The sequence below is a fragment of the Thunnus maccoyii genome, chromosome 17 (genome assembly GCF_910596095.1).
Source record: "Thunnus maccoyii chromosome 17, fThuMac1.1, whole genome shotgun sequence".
NCBI lineage: Eukaryota > Metazoa > Chordata > Actinopteri > Scombriformes > Scombridae > Thunnus > Thunnus maccoyii.
In genome coordinates, this window is record NC_056549.1 from 3,856,849 (window position 1) to 3,873,077 (window position 16,229).

General features: G+C 38.0%; 1 protein-coding gene across 3 annotated transcripts in view; it reads left to right on the plus strand.

Annotated features, from left to right (window-relative positions):
• The window catches only part of galnt14 (UDP-N-acetyl-alpha-D-galactosamine:polypeptide N-acetylgalactosaminyltransferase 14 (GalNAc-T14)), a 199,483-nt gene that overhangs the window by 118,091 nt on the left and 65,163 nt on the right, over positions 1–16,229 (plus strand). For all 3 annotated transcript variants that reach the window (XM_042390137.1, XM_042390138.1, XM_042390140.1), the window contains one exon: positions 3,431–3,529. In XM_042390137.1, coding sequence (XP_042246071.1) covers positions 3,431–3,529 — 99 coding nt within the window. The remainder of the gene's footprint in view (positions 1–3,430; positions 3,530–16,229) is intronic.

Consider the following 16,229-nt stretch of genomic DNA (forward strand, 5'->3'; position numbering starts at 1 on the left):
CAGACAGTTGGACAGGAGCTGAAACCTCAAAATATCAGTGATGTGGCACTATTTGGTCTTCTGTTGTAGAAATTTAATTGGGAAATATGATGCTGAATTATTATACATAACCTAAATAGACTGTTGGTTTACTGGAAGGTGGAAGAAATATATCTAGAAGTACAGATTCTGTATGTGTCAAAGTTACCAGAGTGAATGACAGTTTGTGAGGTAAGTTTCATAGAAATTAAGGGTTTTACTGAGAAACATTGACCCCTCGATGCCCTCTAACGTGCAGTTTCCTGTCTGATCACAACTAATCAACATGTTTGTGTTGTCACCTTAGTTCAGATGGCTGAACAGTAGATGAGTCATCTTGCCTCTGAGCGACACAAGCTAAAAAAGATAGTTGAAGGAAAAACACATCTTATCTCTCTAAACTACAAAGTGAAGCAGAAACAGAGACGAGTTTTCCAACATTTATTGGTGGTAAACTGTGAAACCTGTCACTGTTATGATAAATGTTGGTTTGTAGTTATGGAGCAACAAATAGTGACGTCACTCTTTGTGCTGTATGATCTGAATAAACATGTTTCTGTAGGTTATTATAACAAACCCAACAAGAATAAATGTGATGTTATAATTGTATTAATATCAGTCAACTGTTATAGTTGGTTGGTTAATTAATTAGTTTGTTTACTTTGTTATGGCCATACAAAATATAATAATTTAGATGCTCCAATAAAAACATTAGATCCAAATAATATTGTATCAAATTAATTCTGTTACCACACAAATAAAATTAACAAAAAAACATGTTGTAAAACTTTCAGGTGAGTTAATATAATTCTCTCATCTGTTGCTACAAACAGTGAAATAAGATCATTAGAATTATGCTCAAAAATGTATATTCTAGTTTGAAGGAAATAATAAAACATATATTTGGGACGTGCAGGTATTTGTATTTGTATCTGTATTTGTTGAGGCAGCAAGATTATTTGTATTTGTATTTGTATTTGAATAAAAGCGGAAAGAGGCTTAAAAATCCCGTTTTTGTTTTTATTAGGCTTTTAATTTTAGAAAATTAAAGTGTTACAATAAGTGATGATGAAGCGTGTGTCAGTAGTTCAGCTTTATCTCTGGGGAACACCCCAAACTCCGGGAGTGATGTCCAAATTAGGAAATGTGCATCATGTAGCAGGTGGATGTGACTCCCCTCACTGAGACCTGCTGATAGACGTCACAGCGGAGCAGAGGAGAGACACTGAGATAGTGATGTAACCGACCTGCACGCTGGTATTTAACATGTTTTTTTGTTTTTTTTTCCCCGAAAACAAATAATTTTTAAAATATTTCTATGAAACTAATATTTGTAAAAAACCCACTATTTGTGCTTTGCGGAATAACATATTTGTATTCGGGCACACCCCTAACATACATGTATGTATATGTATATATACATACATGTATTCCAGTGCTTCATGAGGTGCATTGAACTCAAACAAGCTAAGCTAATTTTTTTTATTAACAGGTCATTAATGTTGTTGGTAGAACTTTGGTTTTGCATTTCATGTTTTCATTCTGTTTTTTACTGCATTGTTGCTCATAGTTTTCATCAAATGCAACATCTTTCATCTTTACAAGTTTAATAAAATGGGAAAATTCAATCAAATCTTTCTTTCTTTGTTCTGTACAGTATTTTTGTCAGATATTCCAAAATCAACATATTCAATAAACATATGTCAACAAGATGCCAGCGGCTCTGTGAGGTTGTAGTTAGTCACCGTCTCAGTTTAGCTTGTTACCAAAGTATAAACAAAGTACAGCTGAGGCTGATGGGAACGTCATTAGTTTTGAAGATATTTAGTCAGAATCCAAAGTTTTGGAAACATTGAAATTTAGACCAGACAATTAATCAAATGTCTGTACAACATTTTGTGCCAATCCACCAAGTAACTGTTGAGATATTTCACAGAATAAGTAAAAAAAAATCAATAGACTTCATCTTCTGGAGCCTGTGAAAGTATCAAATGTCATGACTGTCCATCCAATAGTAATAGAGATATTTCAATCTGGACCAAAGTGTTTGAATGACTGACAGACTGATGTTATCGTCCCTACAGCCGTGCTGCTAACGTGGCTAAAAACACATCATGAAGGTAGACAAACAGCAGAGAAGCACACACACACGGCTGGATAACGGTGCAGCGTGTTGTGTTGAGTTTTAGACGTTTTAACACACAAGCATAAATTTGAGAAAGGTGAGATTTTTAAAAATGAAGGCCAGAACAGAGCAAGCCGGCTGTTTCTCTTTGAAAATGTCACCAATCCATCAAACTGATAGGTAAAGGCCAGTCGTCTCATTATGCTGTGTGTGTGTGTGTGTGTGTGTGTGCGTGTCTGTATGTGCGTGTCTGTATGTGTGTGTGTGTGTGTGTGTGTGTGTGTGTGTGTGTGTGTGTGCCTCTGCTCTTCTAGACGAAAAGGCTGCTGACCCAGCGAAGGCAGCACACACACACACACTCACAGACACTGATATGTGGTGTATTTTAATGAGCTTCTGGCTGGTCATCTATAATTCATCTTCAACAGGTCTGGTGTGACAACGCAGTCACTTTAGGTGTGTGTGTGTGTGTGTGTGTGTGTGTAAATCGAAAAAATCCCAGCAAACTGGAGAAATAATTAAATTCTAATGATCTTATCACAAACATTAATGATTCATCAGGTATAAACTGATACATAAAGGTTTTAAGAGATGTTAAATATCATTATTACAGGTGTATAAATAGTGTCAGTATATAGTGTTGGGTATGTTTTCTACTACTAGACATGTACAACAAGATATTTCCTCATTTGCCAGATGTAGTTTATCTTTAAAACATAATTTAACCCTTTCATGCATGGTGGTCACTACAGTGGACAGCTATTCAAAAGCTGTTTTCTTAGATATGTGTGATGGTATAGTTGCACATCAGCCACCACAGTGGACTCTAGTGTGTCATCGTAGGTTTGAAAAAAATGAAGTTCAAAATTTTTTTTTTTCATGCCTAAAGGGGAATACAAACACTGACTGAGGTAATAATTCATAATTCATGCATGAAAGGGTTAATATGAGTCTTAATTGTTCTGGTTAAAACCAGAGGAACGTCTGCAGTGTTTAGAAATGATTTTTTGTTCACATGATGAGTTTTTCAGTGAAATTGGAAAAGTCAGGATGTTGGGTCACATGACCTGATGATGAAAAGGTGAAAAACAAACACTCTGTTGTTGCTGTTATGTTTCTTTACAACTTTTTGTTCTTCATGATGATGATGAAGGCTCAGTATAAACTGTCTACAGCAGTCATTAAGACGATGTTTGGGAGTTTTTTCACTACATTCATGTCGACACAGATCGTTATTTCAGGCTGAGGTTGTTTTGTAATTTCCTTATTGCTGTTTCCTGTCTGCAGGTGCACCCTCCTCCACTATGACTCTGATCTTCCTCCCACCTCCATCATCATCACCTTCCACAACGAGGCTCGATCCACCCTGCTCCGCACTATACGGAGGTAACACACACACACACACACACACACACACACACACACTCGCACACTGTCACTATGTTCATCACGTAATAAGACCACATAAGATGTAATAAGTAGGGATGAGCTTTTTAAATCATTTCACTATTTGAGCACTTAAACTGCACGTTAATGTTGTTTATTTTGTTAAAATACTTCCAAACATCACTCTGATGTCTGGTCGTCATTCTGACTGTAACGTTAGATTGAATGATGTCTGACTGAAAACGCTGAACACTGTTTTTACTCTAAAAAATATATATACATATATATCATTTTTGCAATATGAATCTGTGCAGTTACATCACTGCGTCTCGTCCAAAACATGTAAACCTTTAATATAAAACAAGGTCATGTTGAACGAATACTGACGTCCAAACCGTCGTGCCCGTCTCCCGTAATAAGAGATCCATTTCTAGACAACATGATCCAGAGGTGGATCATCTGTACATCCAGGTTTTTTTTGTGACTAATTTTCCTTTTATAGCTTTCAAATATACCAAAGAGTGTCTCAAAGTCAAAGCAAAAGTGGACGTTTATTAAGTATCATGTTAGATCAGATATGTATATATATATTTACCCACCGTCCACAAGAAATTAGTGCAACACTTTATGAGAATGAATTTGACTGAGGTGGATAACTTGGTCTAAATATCAGATATTCTGGCATTTTAAGAGATCTTTCAGTTAATTTATGAATGTATTTTTTGTTATGTTATTGTCTTGTGGTGCTTCAGTTTGTTTGTTTTTTTCCTTTTGTGAAAAAATCAGTTTTCTGCTTACTGAATCAATATGCAATTATAATGGACACCTGCCAGCCAATCATCAACTAGTATTATCTGTGGAAATGATGAAAGTAAAGCGTGAAATGTGAGGTGTCATTTTGATATGATTGACTGAACGTGCAGCTACTGTCCTGCACATATCGTTTGTATATACAAGAGGGATTATATATGCAAGAAGCTGTATAATTTTGGGATATTGAATTCTAGCAGAATATTATCAATCAGCTGCTTTAATCTTAAATCAGTTTGTTGTAATATCAGCCTTCAGATTTTCGACAGTATCGGTCAAGATGTAGTGTTTTACTTCTGGCCGCTGAGGAAGGAAACATTCAGCTGCCAAAAGTCACAGCGGGGATGCAGTGATGGTCCAGCCGTCACACACACACACACATTTACACTCTCCTGACCCTTCAATGTCTGAACCATCTTCCTGTCTTTCAGTTTGATGATATCAGCAGGTTGCCATAAACACACACACACACACACACACAATACAACACAATACAAACACACACACACACACACTCACCTCCAGGTTTTGGCCTGAGTTCAGCTCATTATACCAGTCAGTCAGCAGGGACTGGCTACGTCTCCTCACTATCACAGAGGACATTGTGTGTGTGTGGTGTGTCTATATGTGTGTGTGTGTGTGTGTGGAGTGTGTGTGTATGTGTGTGTGTGTGTGTGTGTGTCCCTTCAGCCCTTCTCAAAGCTCTGCAGTTTTCAACCAATTAAAAGACAATCTGTCTCCCTGGGCCCCAGTGCTCCCTTTGGCTCTGGCTCTCTATATGTACGTGCATGTCTGCGTGTGTGTGTGTGTGTGTGTGTGTGTGTGTGTGTGTGTGTGTGTGTGTGTGTTGCACGCTTGCCGGTGGTGACTTGGAGCTGGAACTAGTTTAGCAGCCTTTTATTTTTAGTTTTTGAATTGGGAACTTTGGCTGTGACCAGGATAAATAGGATCCTCTGAAGCTTTTTTTTTTGCTGCAAACAGTTTTTATGTGACATGAAAACATATTTTGTATTTTTTAAAGACATTTATAAAAGTAATAATCCATAATATTTTAATTTGGACATTTTTTATGTTACTGCCCTTCAATGCAGATTGTTGAAGTTGAGTAAACCAGTCCAGTATTTTCCATTATCTGTTGTGAACTCTCTCTCTCTCTCTCTGTGGTATAGTAGCTCTACTCTGTAAACATTCATCACATTTTTACAGTGACAGCCACCGCGGTGCCCCATTCTTTCAGGTTATTATCTACTGCAATGTCAACAATGTTTTTTCTCTTCCATTTTTCTTTTGTGACCATGACCAGACTTTACATCTAGACATACAGTAGCGCTCACTTCGATAGCTTTTCTAGCCTCTGAGAAAGGTTCATGGATGGAAAAACTCATAACACAAAAGATAAATAATTGATCTTGTTTGTCATTTGAGGCGACTTGTCAACAGTTTTACAGACGTGTCTTTTTACTGTATAATGTAGGGATGTGCAGAGATCCCAGTATTTGTATTTGTATTTGTTGAGGCAGCAAAAATATTTGTATTTGTATTTGAATAAAAGTGGAAAGAGGCTTAAAAATCCTGGAAAACTGGAGTCTCCCAAATCATAGACGACTGCGCTGATTACTGAGCTAAAACTCATCGCCTCACTGCAGACAGACCTCTACCTGTTTATACACCAATAACACAGAGACAGCACAGCGTGTAATGTGTAGGGAAGAACTTCAAAGGTGATTCTTGCTTTGCACTTTTCATTTATTGCCTATTTTTTACAACCTAACTTTATGGAAAGGAGAAGGGGAACAACAGGTTATGGAGAGTCCTTTAGGAGCACTTTGCTTGTGTCAGTAGCTCAGCTTTTCCTCTGGGGAACACCCCCAACAAATATTTTTTTAAATATCTGTATGAAACAAATATTTGTATAAAACCCACTATTTGTGCTTTGCCGAATAATGTATTTGTATTCGGGCACACCGCTAGTATAATGGCGGAGTAAAAGGCTTTTTGGGCTGTGTGGGATTTTTTTGTTTTTGTGTTGCAGTACTGCAGTCGGCCACAGGGGTTGAATTTCACTGTATTTCAGCTCTCATAATACGTCCATGAACTGCATCAACAGAAACTACAAGAAAAAGAAGCACCCACACTGTTTGATTGACAAGTGATCTCAGAGAAGTGCAGCAAAGATAGTGACAAAACCAAAAATGCAGAATGTGTGGAGTTGATTAGACCAGATTCAGACGGGCCATTTCCTGTTTTACGAAAGCGGCCACTGAGAGAGGCCAGATACAGGTACAAAACAAGCACCACAAACACTTTGCTAAAGTTTACAGTTTTCTTTCTTTAAACTCACAAAAAGGCAGCTGTCAGTTCACAGCATCATCTAACAGACAGATAACAGTGATGTAGTGAGACAGTAGTTTGTCTTTATCGTACAGTTTTTAAACGTTCAAAAGTTGCACATAAGAGCAGGTTTTTTGAGAGCGGTAGCTGGTTGCCAAGGAAACCAAAGTATCTGGGCCATGTATGTGTTTTAGACAGTGTTTCCTCTCTAGTGTGGAAGAATGAGCTCTTTAGTTCTTAGATAGTTGTGAAAGTCTCCTCTGGTCTGATGTAAAGAAGGTCAGATATTAGAGGTCGGAGTCGTTTGGATCTGGAAGTGTTAGTGCTTTGCTGAAGGGCGTTTAATGGACCGTCCAGTGGTTTTGCAGGTTTTGGCTCATTAACCACAAATTGTGTGTAATTTGCATTACTGCCGACCCAACGCAAACCATCGATTTTCAGATTGATCTTCTTACCTTCCAGGAAGTCACTGGTTACAGTTCATTTCAGTACGCCATAAAATTCAACTTGAACATCACCTGAGATATATTATCCACCACACTGAACAACTTTCATCTTTATATTTTTATCAAAGTGAAGTCATTAGACATGTTTCCATCCAATGTAAGCAAACTTTTGAAATGTCGCAAAAAAAAAGAAGGCACAGGCACGTTTCCATCAACTGGTTTGTTTTTATCCGAAGTTGGCGGTGTAAGTTAGGCAACGTTACGCATGGCTGTAATAATTACAGTAGAAGAAGTAGAGGTTGTGAACCAGAAATAAAACCATTTTGGCCATCTATGAGAGAAAAATGGAGAGACGTCTTCAGGAATTTGTTTGGTCTCCTCATCGTTCCACATGTTGTTGTTGGTACCATCAGCCATGTTTTCCTGCGTTATGGGAATATCTGGGATGACGCCGACAACGAAAACAACTGATCAGTCATGTGAGTTAAATGTTTGCTACGTCCATCTCCCATTTAACGCAGTAACTCTCTTCTGAAAAAGGCAAAAACCACCTCTGGCAAATGTAAAAACTTTTTTGCCAAATTGAGGACGTTTTTTTCCAGTTTTGCCGTTTCCATCAACCTTTTTGAATGCGATACTTCAAAATGTACATAAAAACACGTTGATGGAACCACGGCTGTTGAATCACGGTGAAGCATTTGCAAGCAAACCTTCCTTAGCGATGTGTTGAAGGATGCAACAAAATCCCAGATATGTCGACTGCCAGAAACAATCATGTGTACAATTAAACCCAAACAACAACAACAATAGGAAAACATAGACAAATCTGAACTTGGTAATCTGATTAGTTAAAAAAATGGATCCAAACCTAAACCCGACCTTCATTAAGTTGAACAACAAAATGTTTTTTACCTTGAATCCGACACAAAGGCTTCGAACTCTGCTATTGACAGCAATACTTCTAGTAAGTAATAAAGATTTATTTACTATATAAAGCACTTTTGAAAACAGAAGTTACAAAAGGCCTCACAATAAAATCATTAAATATCAAACAAGTAGAGCAGTAACAACTAGGGGTGCGCCCGAATACAAAGCACAAATAGTGAGTTTTTTTACGAATATTTGTTTCATACAAACATTTTAAAAATTATTTGTTTTCAGGAAGAAAAAAAAACACGTTAAATATCAGCACACAGGTCGGTTACATCACTATCACAGTGTCTCTCTGCTCCGCTGTGACGTCTATCAGCAGGTCTCAGTGAGGGGAGTCACATCCACCTGCTACATGACGCACATTTCCTAATTTGGACATCACTCCTGGAGTTGGGGGTGTTCCCCAGAGATAAAGCTGAACCAAAGACACAAATGAAGCGCTCCCAAGGGAACACTTCATGAACACTTATAGTAAGACTTTAATTTTCTAAAATTAAAAGTGTAATAAAAACAAAAACAAGATTTTTAAACCTCTTTCCACTTTTATTCAAATACAGATACAAATACAAATACTGGGCTCTCTGCACATCCTTAGTAACAACACAAGAACAACAAACAGTTAATGACAGTTAGTATCAATATTGATATTCACAGTTTAGGAGAAAAACCTGCATGATGTGCATGAAAATGTACCTGAACCCACCCTGAGTCAACACTGTCATTATGGACGGATGTGTATAGCCTCCAGTAGCGCACACTATCACATTATTACTAGAGCCGGTTGTATTGTCGACTGACTGAATGATGCGAAACCCCTCCATCCCATCCACGCTGCCGTTTTTTGCCCTCAAGTAAACTATGATAATGTGAAGTACTGAGCTGAGAAAAAGCCTCAATCATCACTCTTCATGGGTGAATACTTTTGAAAAATGTCAATCTGCTTATTCTCAAATCTTCACTGAATCAGATCCAGAAAGTTTACAAAAAAAGATATGAAACTTTCTAAGAGGTTTTTCTAAGAGGCTTTTGAAAGATATTTAGTCGAAGACAGCAAAAAAAAAAAAAAAACGCAATCTAATTTCAAGCGTCAGTTTTCAAGCAGAAAGAAAAAAAAACGTGAATAGCCAGATAATAGCAAGATAAGTTTTTCTTTTTACTATCTGCAATCATGCTTTGCTCCAGGGACTCTGAGAAAACACTGAATGCTTATTGAATGCCTACAATTACAAAAAAAAAATGGTGTAATTTTGAAGTTTTTTTAGGGGGCTGGACGATATGCAGGCCGAACTTTAATAAGTTTGATTTGTGAGACAATGACGGGCACTTTGAAAGCTTTTCATCTCGTGATCAAAGAGTTGCTTTCTGAGGGAGAAGCAGAGCCTTGTCGATATTTAATCAAGCTCTGATCCTAAAATTGATCTCATCTTCTCTGTCTCCGCCGGGTGAGAGATAAGCAGGCGCAGAGAGAGAGAGAGAGAGAGAGAGAGAGAGAGAAGGAAAGAAAGAGATGTGGAGCTTTTGAGGACATATTTGGTTTTAATGGGTTTAGTTTGTTTTTGCCTTGTGTGTGTGTGTGTGTGTTCATGTGAAACAGCTTCTTGAACTGCAAAGGTTCCACCATTAAGGAGAAGACAGGAGCATCATGGGAAAAGAGGAAAAAAGAGGAGAAGATAAATCTCTTCCAGTGTGACAAATATTATGAGATTGAAGCTGCTATTTTAAGAAATTTGACTCATTAATCCCGAACTAAATGGAAAAAAAGAGAAGGATTTACAGCACAAACACTGCAGCAGCGTATCCACAGTCTTAATACATCTCCTGTGTTCATTATCGTGTTTTAACCTCGTTTTTGCTTCGATAACATCAACAGTCAAGTCAATGCAAACATGTTCATTAATTGGCAGGAGAAAAAAAAAAAAAGAAGGTGAATTAAATATGTGAGTGTGATGTTTGTTTTGATATCCAGCCAGCACTTATCATTTTTCTCGTTTGTTTACATGCATTAATTAACCGACTGATTGTGCTTCAGTGTTTTCCTCTAATGTAAGAGCACTGCAAGCTCTGATATACAGTAATCTACATAATTTATGCACACAAGCATACTGTATATATCAGGGAATACCATAAAGTCTCACCACATACAATATAATTAATATAGAAAAAGTCAACACCAAGACTATTCCTCGTAGTGCATCTTTTAGCAGAATAAGCATTAATCAAGTTGTTTTAATGTGTTTGAAGTGTTTGAGGGACCTCTTGTGCTGTTATACAAGTGATATTACACAAGCCATGGCGTGTAGGTGGGCCAACTTAGATAATTCAGGCATTTTCCATTTCCTGTTCACCCGCTGCATCATGATGAGCAAACAGCTTTGTGTAAAGCTGATTTTCAACCACGGAGGCGTCGTACTGTCACCTTTGCTGTAGTTAGTCAGGAGTTGGTAGTCTGTAGTTAGGAGGTAGGACTGTTTTTGATGTACTTTTTTTTATTTTATAAAGAGTTTTAGGCAAATCTGCTGATAGAGCTGGGTAATATGGCCAAAAAATAAAATCTTGATGTTTTTTTTAAAAGCTTGGGGATGAAAATGCAGCCTTGAAACATCATATTTTATTTAAAACAGTTGAGCAACAATAGTATAATAATAAAAGATCCTGCACCACCTGCAGAGTTGTCATCATTATGCATAAAATACAGGTTATCACACACAGCTATAGGCTGTCAGTACCAGATGCTTCAGCTAAGTAGAGCATATCCAGTGTAATAATCAGTTTCACAGACAGAGCAGAAAAAAATCTGCTCACTAATGGATCTGCTGCTGTTTGTGTTTCTTTACGAAACATCAGTCTGTCGGCATCCCGGCAGGTAGAGACGGTAGTCGACTCCCAGATCTTCAACCGGTTACTAGAGATCAGTGTGCAGAGTCATTTTCAGTCTGACCTTCCTGTAGATGAGACAGCCACCTGGAGACACAACAGTCCCGTAAACTGCAGCAGGTCAACATGTAATGAAACTACACACATCACAGTTTATGGGACTGTAGTGACTCTAGTAAGTAAGTAAAGTTTATTTAATATAGCGCCTTTCACAGAGCCGCTCACAAAGTGCTTCACAAGAGTAAAATTGTTAAAGAAATAAAAAAAAGGACATAAAAATAGTACAATATAAGATACAATAAAAGAAACAAACAATAAAACATAAGTAACAACAAACCTTAAAAACACACAGAATACAAACACAAGACACTATGAGGCAGTTTGAATAAAAGAGTCTTCAGCTGTTAAAGGTGTCACAGAGACCAAAGATCGTACGTCTGTAGGAAGAACTTTCCTCCAAAGGCACAATCATCTCACCATGCAGAACTCTACATGTGAAAACAAGGACGTTAAAATGAATCCTAAACTTGATGGGAAGCCGATGTAAAGATGATAAGATGGGTGTGATGTGAGTCGTCCTGCTGGAGTATTTGTAGACGGTTCAGGGACGACTTGCTGAAGCAGCTGAAAAGTGAGAAAACAGTCCAGCCGGGACGATATAAAAACCTGAATAATCGTCTCTAACTCAGGTTGTGATACAACAGACCTGAGTTAGATGAAAGAGACATGAATGACAGGTACAACAACCCTTGTGGTCATTTCTAGTCACTTTAAAAGATTCTGGGAAATGTAGTTTCACTTACCAGTGACTGATATTTAGAGCTATCAAAGGCAAAGCGCTTTGCCCCAAGGCTTTATAGGATCAGTTCATGTAAATCACAAAAAAAACAACATTTAGCCGTCGTGGTATTTAACCATGCTGGTAGTTTCAGTTTGAGACATCGGCTGCAGAGAGTTTTGCTGCTATCCCAGTATAATATGGGTGAACAGAGATTTCAGAATGACATACAAACCATCAAAAAATGACTTTTGGAAAACTTAAAAGCAAAATCTCTTTCCAGAATATGGATAATACAAACCTCTGTGTTTTCTTCTCTGTAGGTAAAGAAATCGGTCCACAGTGAGGCTTGGAAATTAATCTCATTTAGCCGCCTAATTACCCAGTCGGTCCATCAGTCAGTTTGTAATCCAGCCAACCAGCCGTCCTGTTCTGCTCAGCAGTCGATGGGAATGTAGGAGTGTGTAGAAATACCACTTCTAGATCAGCACCAGCTCAGCACTTTCTGATTCAGCGATCCTAAAAAAAAAAAAACGCAAAGTAAAGAGTCCGGATCACTTCCTCTACAACTGATCACTCAGGATTTATTATAGGAGGAGAACATCTGCTCATTTTAAGTTTCTTAGTGCTTAGTGGCATCTTCTATCTCTTTATTCCTTCTCTGTTTTTTATCTCTTTCTTGTTCACCACTAGAAATATATTATTTAAGTGGAACATTGATTTTCATTCATTTTAATTTTAAAAGATCTCTCCAAAAGCCTGTCCTATCCAACTTCAGCTGAGATCAGACAATATCTATCAAGAGCAGACAGTATTTACAATATTCAGACATCCAGCTTTCATTTAATAAAGAATCGTCAAACAGTTATCGCTGAATGTAGATATAAAACATCCTAGCACTGACTCAACTGCCTTCTGATTCCCAGACTGGGACTGTAAATGTAGAGTATCAGTAGCGCTGTGGATCAGCTGTGATGAGACAGTATTTACTGGGTGCAGATATATGGCCTAATGCATCAAGGAGGGTTAGACAGAATGTATTGAGTGGCTGAATCAGGATTTCTTTCCAAGAACAGTTTCTGTGGATCTGCTGGGTAAGGCTTTCTGTCAGAGCCGGAGAGATTGAAGGTGCAACAAAGGAGCAGAGTTTCATTTTTAAAAAAGAGCTAATCATGTGCTATTTTATAGATATATATATATATATATCTAATGTTAATTTCTTTATGTTTTAAGTTTTTTGTAATCTTAAATATCTTTGTGTCGAGAATACCTCCATCCTGAGTATCTTTTTTTTTTTTGTTTTTACAGTTTCTTTATTAGTTTTTCAAGAAACATAAGCAATGCACAACTATGTCAACATACAAACAAACACAAGACAAATAAAAAATAAAGTATAATCAAAATACGTTAAAAATGAAATCAATAGAAATAAAGGTCATATGGAGATATGATCTCCATACTCATCTCCTTCCTCACTGCCTCTATTGCTGCTAAAATGCCATCAAGTCTAGTGGAGAAGCTCCCTCTAGTTTGGTTTCACTGCTCTTATCAGCAGCCATTGCTGGAGCTATGCTAACGTTAGTACAGCCTTCATTAGCTTCCAGGTTTTGCTCAGGCTTGGGCAGCATTTTTGTATGATTTTTCTGCTGCAGTCGACATTCCAGCGTCTTAACATGGATAAAACACAATGTCTTGCTATAAAAATGTGGGTTCTAACAGGATTTAAGTCAGAAACTAGCAGAGCTCTAAAAGTTGCGTCATCTTTGCAGGCCGACATCACTGGAAGTGGTTGATATTTAAGAATAAATGGTACTTTTTGTTCAGAAAGGGGACGTCTGACTTTTGCAGAGTAATTCTTCCATTACTGTCAGAGGTCTTGAAAGAGAAATAAGTTGGAGAAAGATGGGGGGATGCAGATGAACAGAAAGAGCGGTGGATACAGCGGTGGTGGAGAGATGAGAGTGATGAGTTACTGGAAGCTCTGGTTGTCAGCTAACCAATCAGGCAGAGAGTGAGGGGGGAAGTAGGAGGGAGGTAACACACCTGAGGTACGAACAGAGAGAGATGGAAATGAAGAAAGGATAATAAAAGTCTAATAGAAACTAATATGACTCCTCACCTGTTGGGAATGGAGTCAGCTGATCCACAATGACAATGTTTACATGCACAAAATATTCCGTTTTTTTCCCTTATTCCAAAAAAGACAATATTCCTAATAAGCTTTTTATATGGCTATGAAAATAAATATTCCCATTTACATGCAGAGTGTTTTCAGGGTTTCCCTTCGCTCCAGTGGGAACAAGATCTCAAGGAAGCAGCGAGATGAAAAACATTAGTGAGCTGCTGCCTGATATTTATAAATGATATTGATATGACTGATATTATAAATTTATAGTTGCAGAATCCAGAACCTCAGTTTTACCATAACGTTTATTACACTGTTGAGTGTTTCTGGTGCATCACATCCCGTCGTGGAGAAGGCACGCTCTGTTTTCCCAGGTCGCCCTGAACATCTCTCCACTCTCCTCTCGTTCCTCTCCTCCGTCTGCCTTCCTGCTCCAGCATACATATACGTCATTTTGCCTGCACAGGGGTGCGTTACACAACCAGCCCATCATACATCTCTATCCCAGCCTTGCAAACTGTTGGCTAGTTGGTTTGTTTACCATGTACAGAGTATACATGTCCAAAGAATGCTCCTATAACCTGAATAATACCAGCATATCCCACATGTCTTAATCCGAAAATGCTACATTCGGAATAATTCGGGTGCATGTAAACGTAGTCAGTAAGAGTGAAACAAAACACCTCAGACACATGAAGGAGAGAGTTGGAAGGTGTTTTTACTGTAACCAACCGAGCAGAAGAAATCTGACTCACAACAGCTGAAAGCATCACTTCTCAGGTGTAAATAAATCCATAAATCCTGGGCAGCAGAAAGGCAAGACAATATGAAATCTGTTATAGAGGTTTTGTAGTTGTATCACACGTTCAGTGAACACATCTGCTGGCGTCATGGAGGACCAAACCAAAGATTAAATATACGCTTTAACATCTGGAGTTAGAATAAGTTTTTGGATACACAGAAATTTACACAATAAATTATCTTGTGTTAGTGTTTTCAAATTGTTAGCATTGTTAGCATTGTAAGCTACAGTAGTTTAAGCTAACATGCTAATTTAGCAAACCTTTAAAATACACAATAAAAGATACAAGTAAAGCTAAATTCTACTAAATATGTTGGGCAGTTGGGTCTGTTTTGCAAGTCACACATAAAGTCTCTGATATACTCAGTAGATGCAAACATACATTAAGTGACTGGATACGCAGATGCATTCAACACACATGCATATGGTGTGCTAGCAGGCACGCACAATCCACACAGTCATACATTTTGTCTGGCACACAGATGTTTGCGCAGACTCCTGCAATCATTTAGACCCTCGCCACTACGCAGATGCAGGAAGTATAATGTGGAGTTTAGCTATGTTGTGACATAAAACTAAAGTCACGACTGGGAAGAGTTAAGTCCAAGTCCCAAACTTAAGGTCTCCAGTTCTAAACCTGCATGAACATCAACATAAATCAAGAATACTTGTTGTTTTTTTTTACTTTTCCGGATGTATTCCATGGATTGGTTTGACAGGGACACCCCAATGCATTTCAGTTATTTGTGGGCAGTGAAGACAAGAAACAAGGGGAAAGATAGATACTTTATTATTACCATGCAACAGTATTGGTGGTAATTGTTTGCAGCATGGTTGCTCAGTGCAAAAGAAAAAACAAAACAAGCAAACAGGTACCATAAACCATTACAACAAGACCACACACAAAAAGGAAACACATGTTCACATAATATAAGAGTGTGTAGAGTGAATATATATGATATGTACAGTTCAGTTCCTCAGCATATCAGCAGCCCAACAGACAGACATGACATGCAAGAAAGGTTCCTGGCTGGGTGATCCATGCATTTCAATTCTATAAAAAAACATAAACTGCTTCTCTTACAGTACCACACGTTTCCTTTTCCTCATTTCCGCATTTTTCTGATACAAGTCGACACCTTAAAGAAACTCTGCTCTAAAGTTACTATAATTCATTAAGAAAACGGTGCTTCTGACCTTCATGTTGCCTTCAGTGTCTGCTTCGGCCTCGGAAAATCATAAAACTGCTCCTAAAGTCCAGTCCACTTGCTTCATATTAAGCAAGCCTAATGCGCTATAGTTAGCAAGCTAAGTGACTCTCCCTCCATCTGCCCATTTAATAAACTGCTTATCATGTTCAGGGTCATGATGTTGGACTGGATCCTATCCCAGCATGCATTGGCCATTCTGAACTAATTGACAAGACAATCAAATCAATCAAACGTAGAAGTAATTAATCGGATGGAAAAAATAAACTATGTGTGTTAGATTGCAGGAGGGTGTGATACGACCCTTCTGTACGACCTTTTCTATGTTTTTTGGTAGCAGCTCTCATCCAAATTGCCCCACTCTACCGTCGAATCGAACCCCTCACCCCGGCC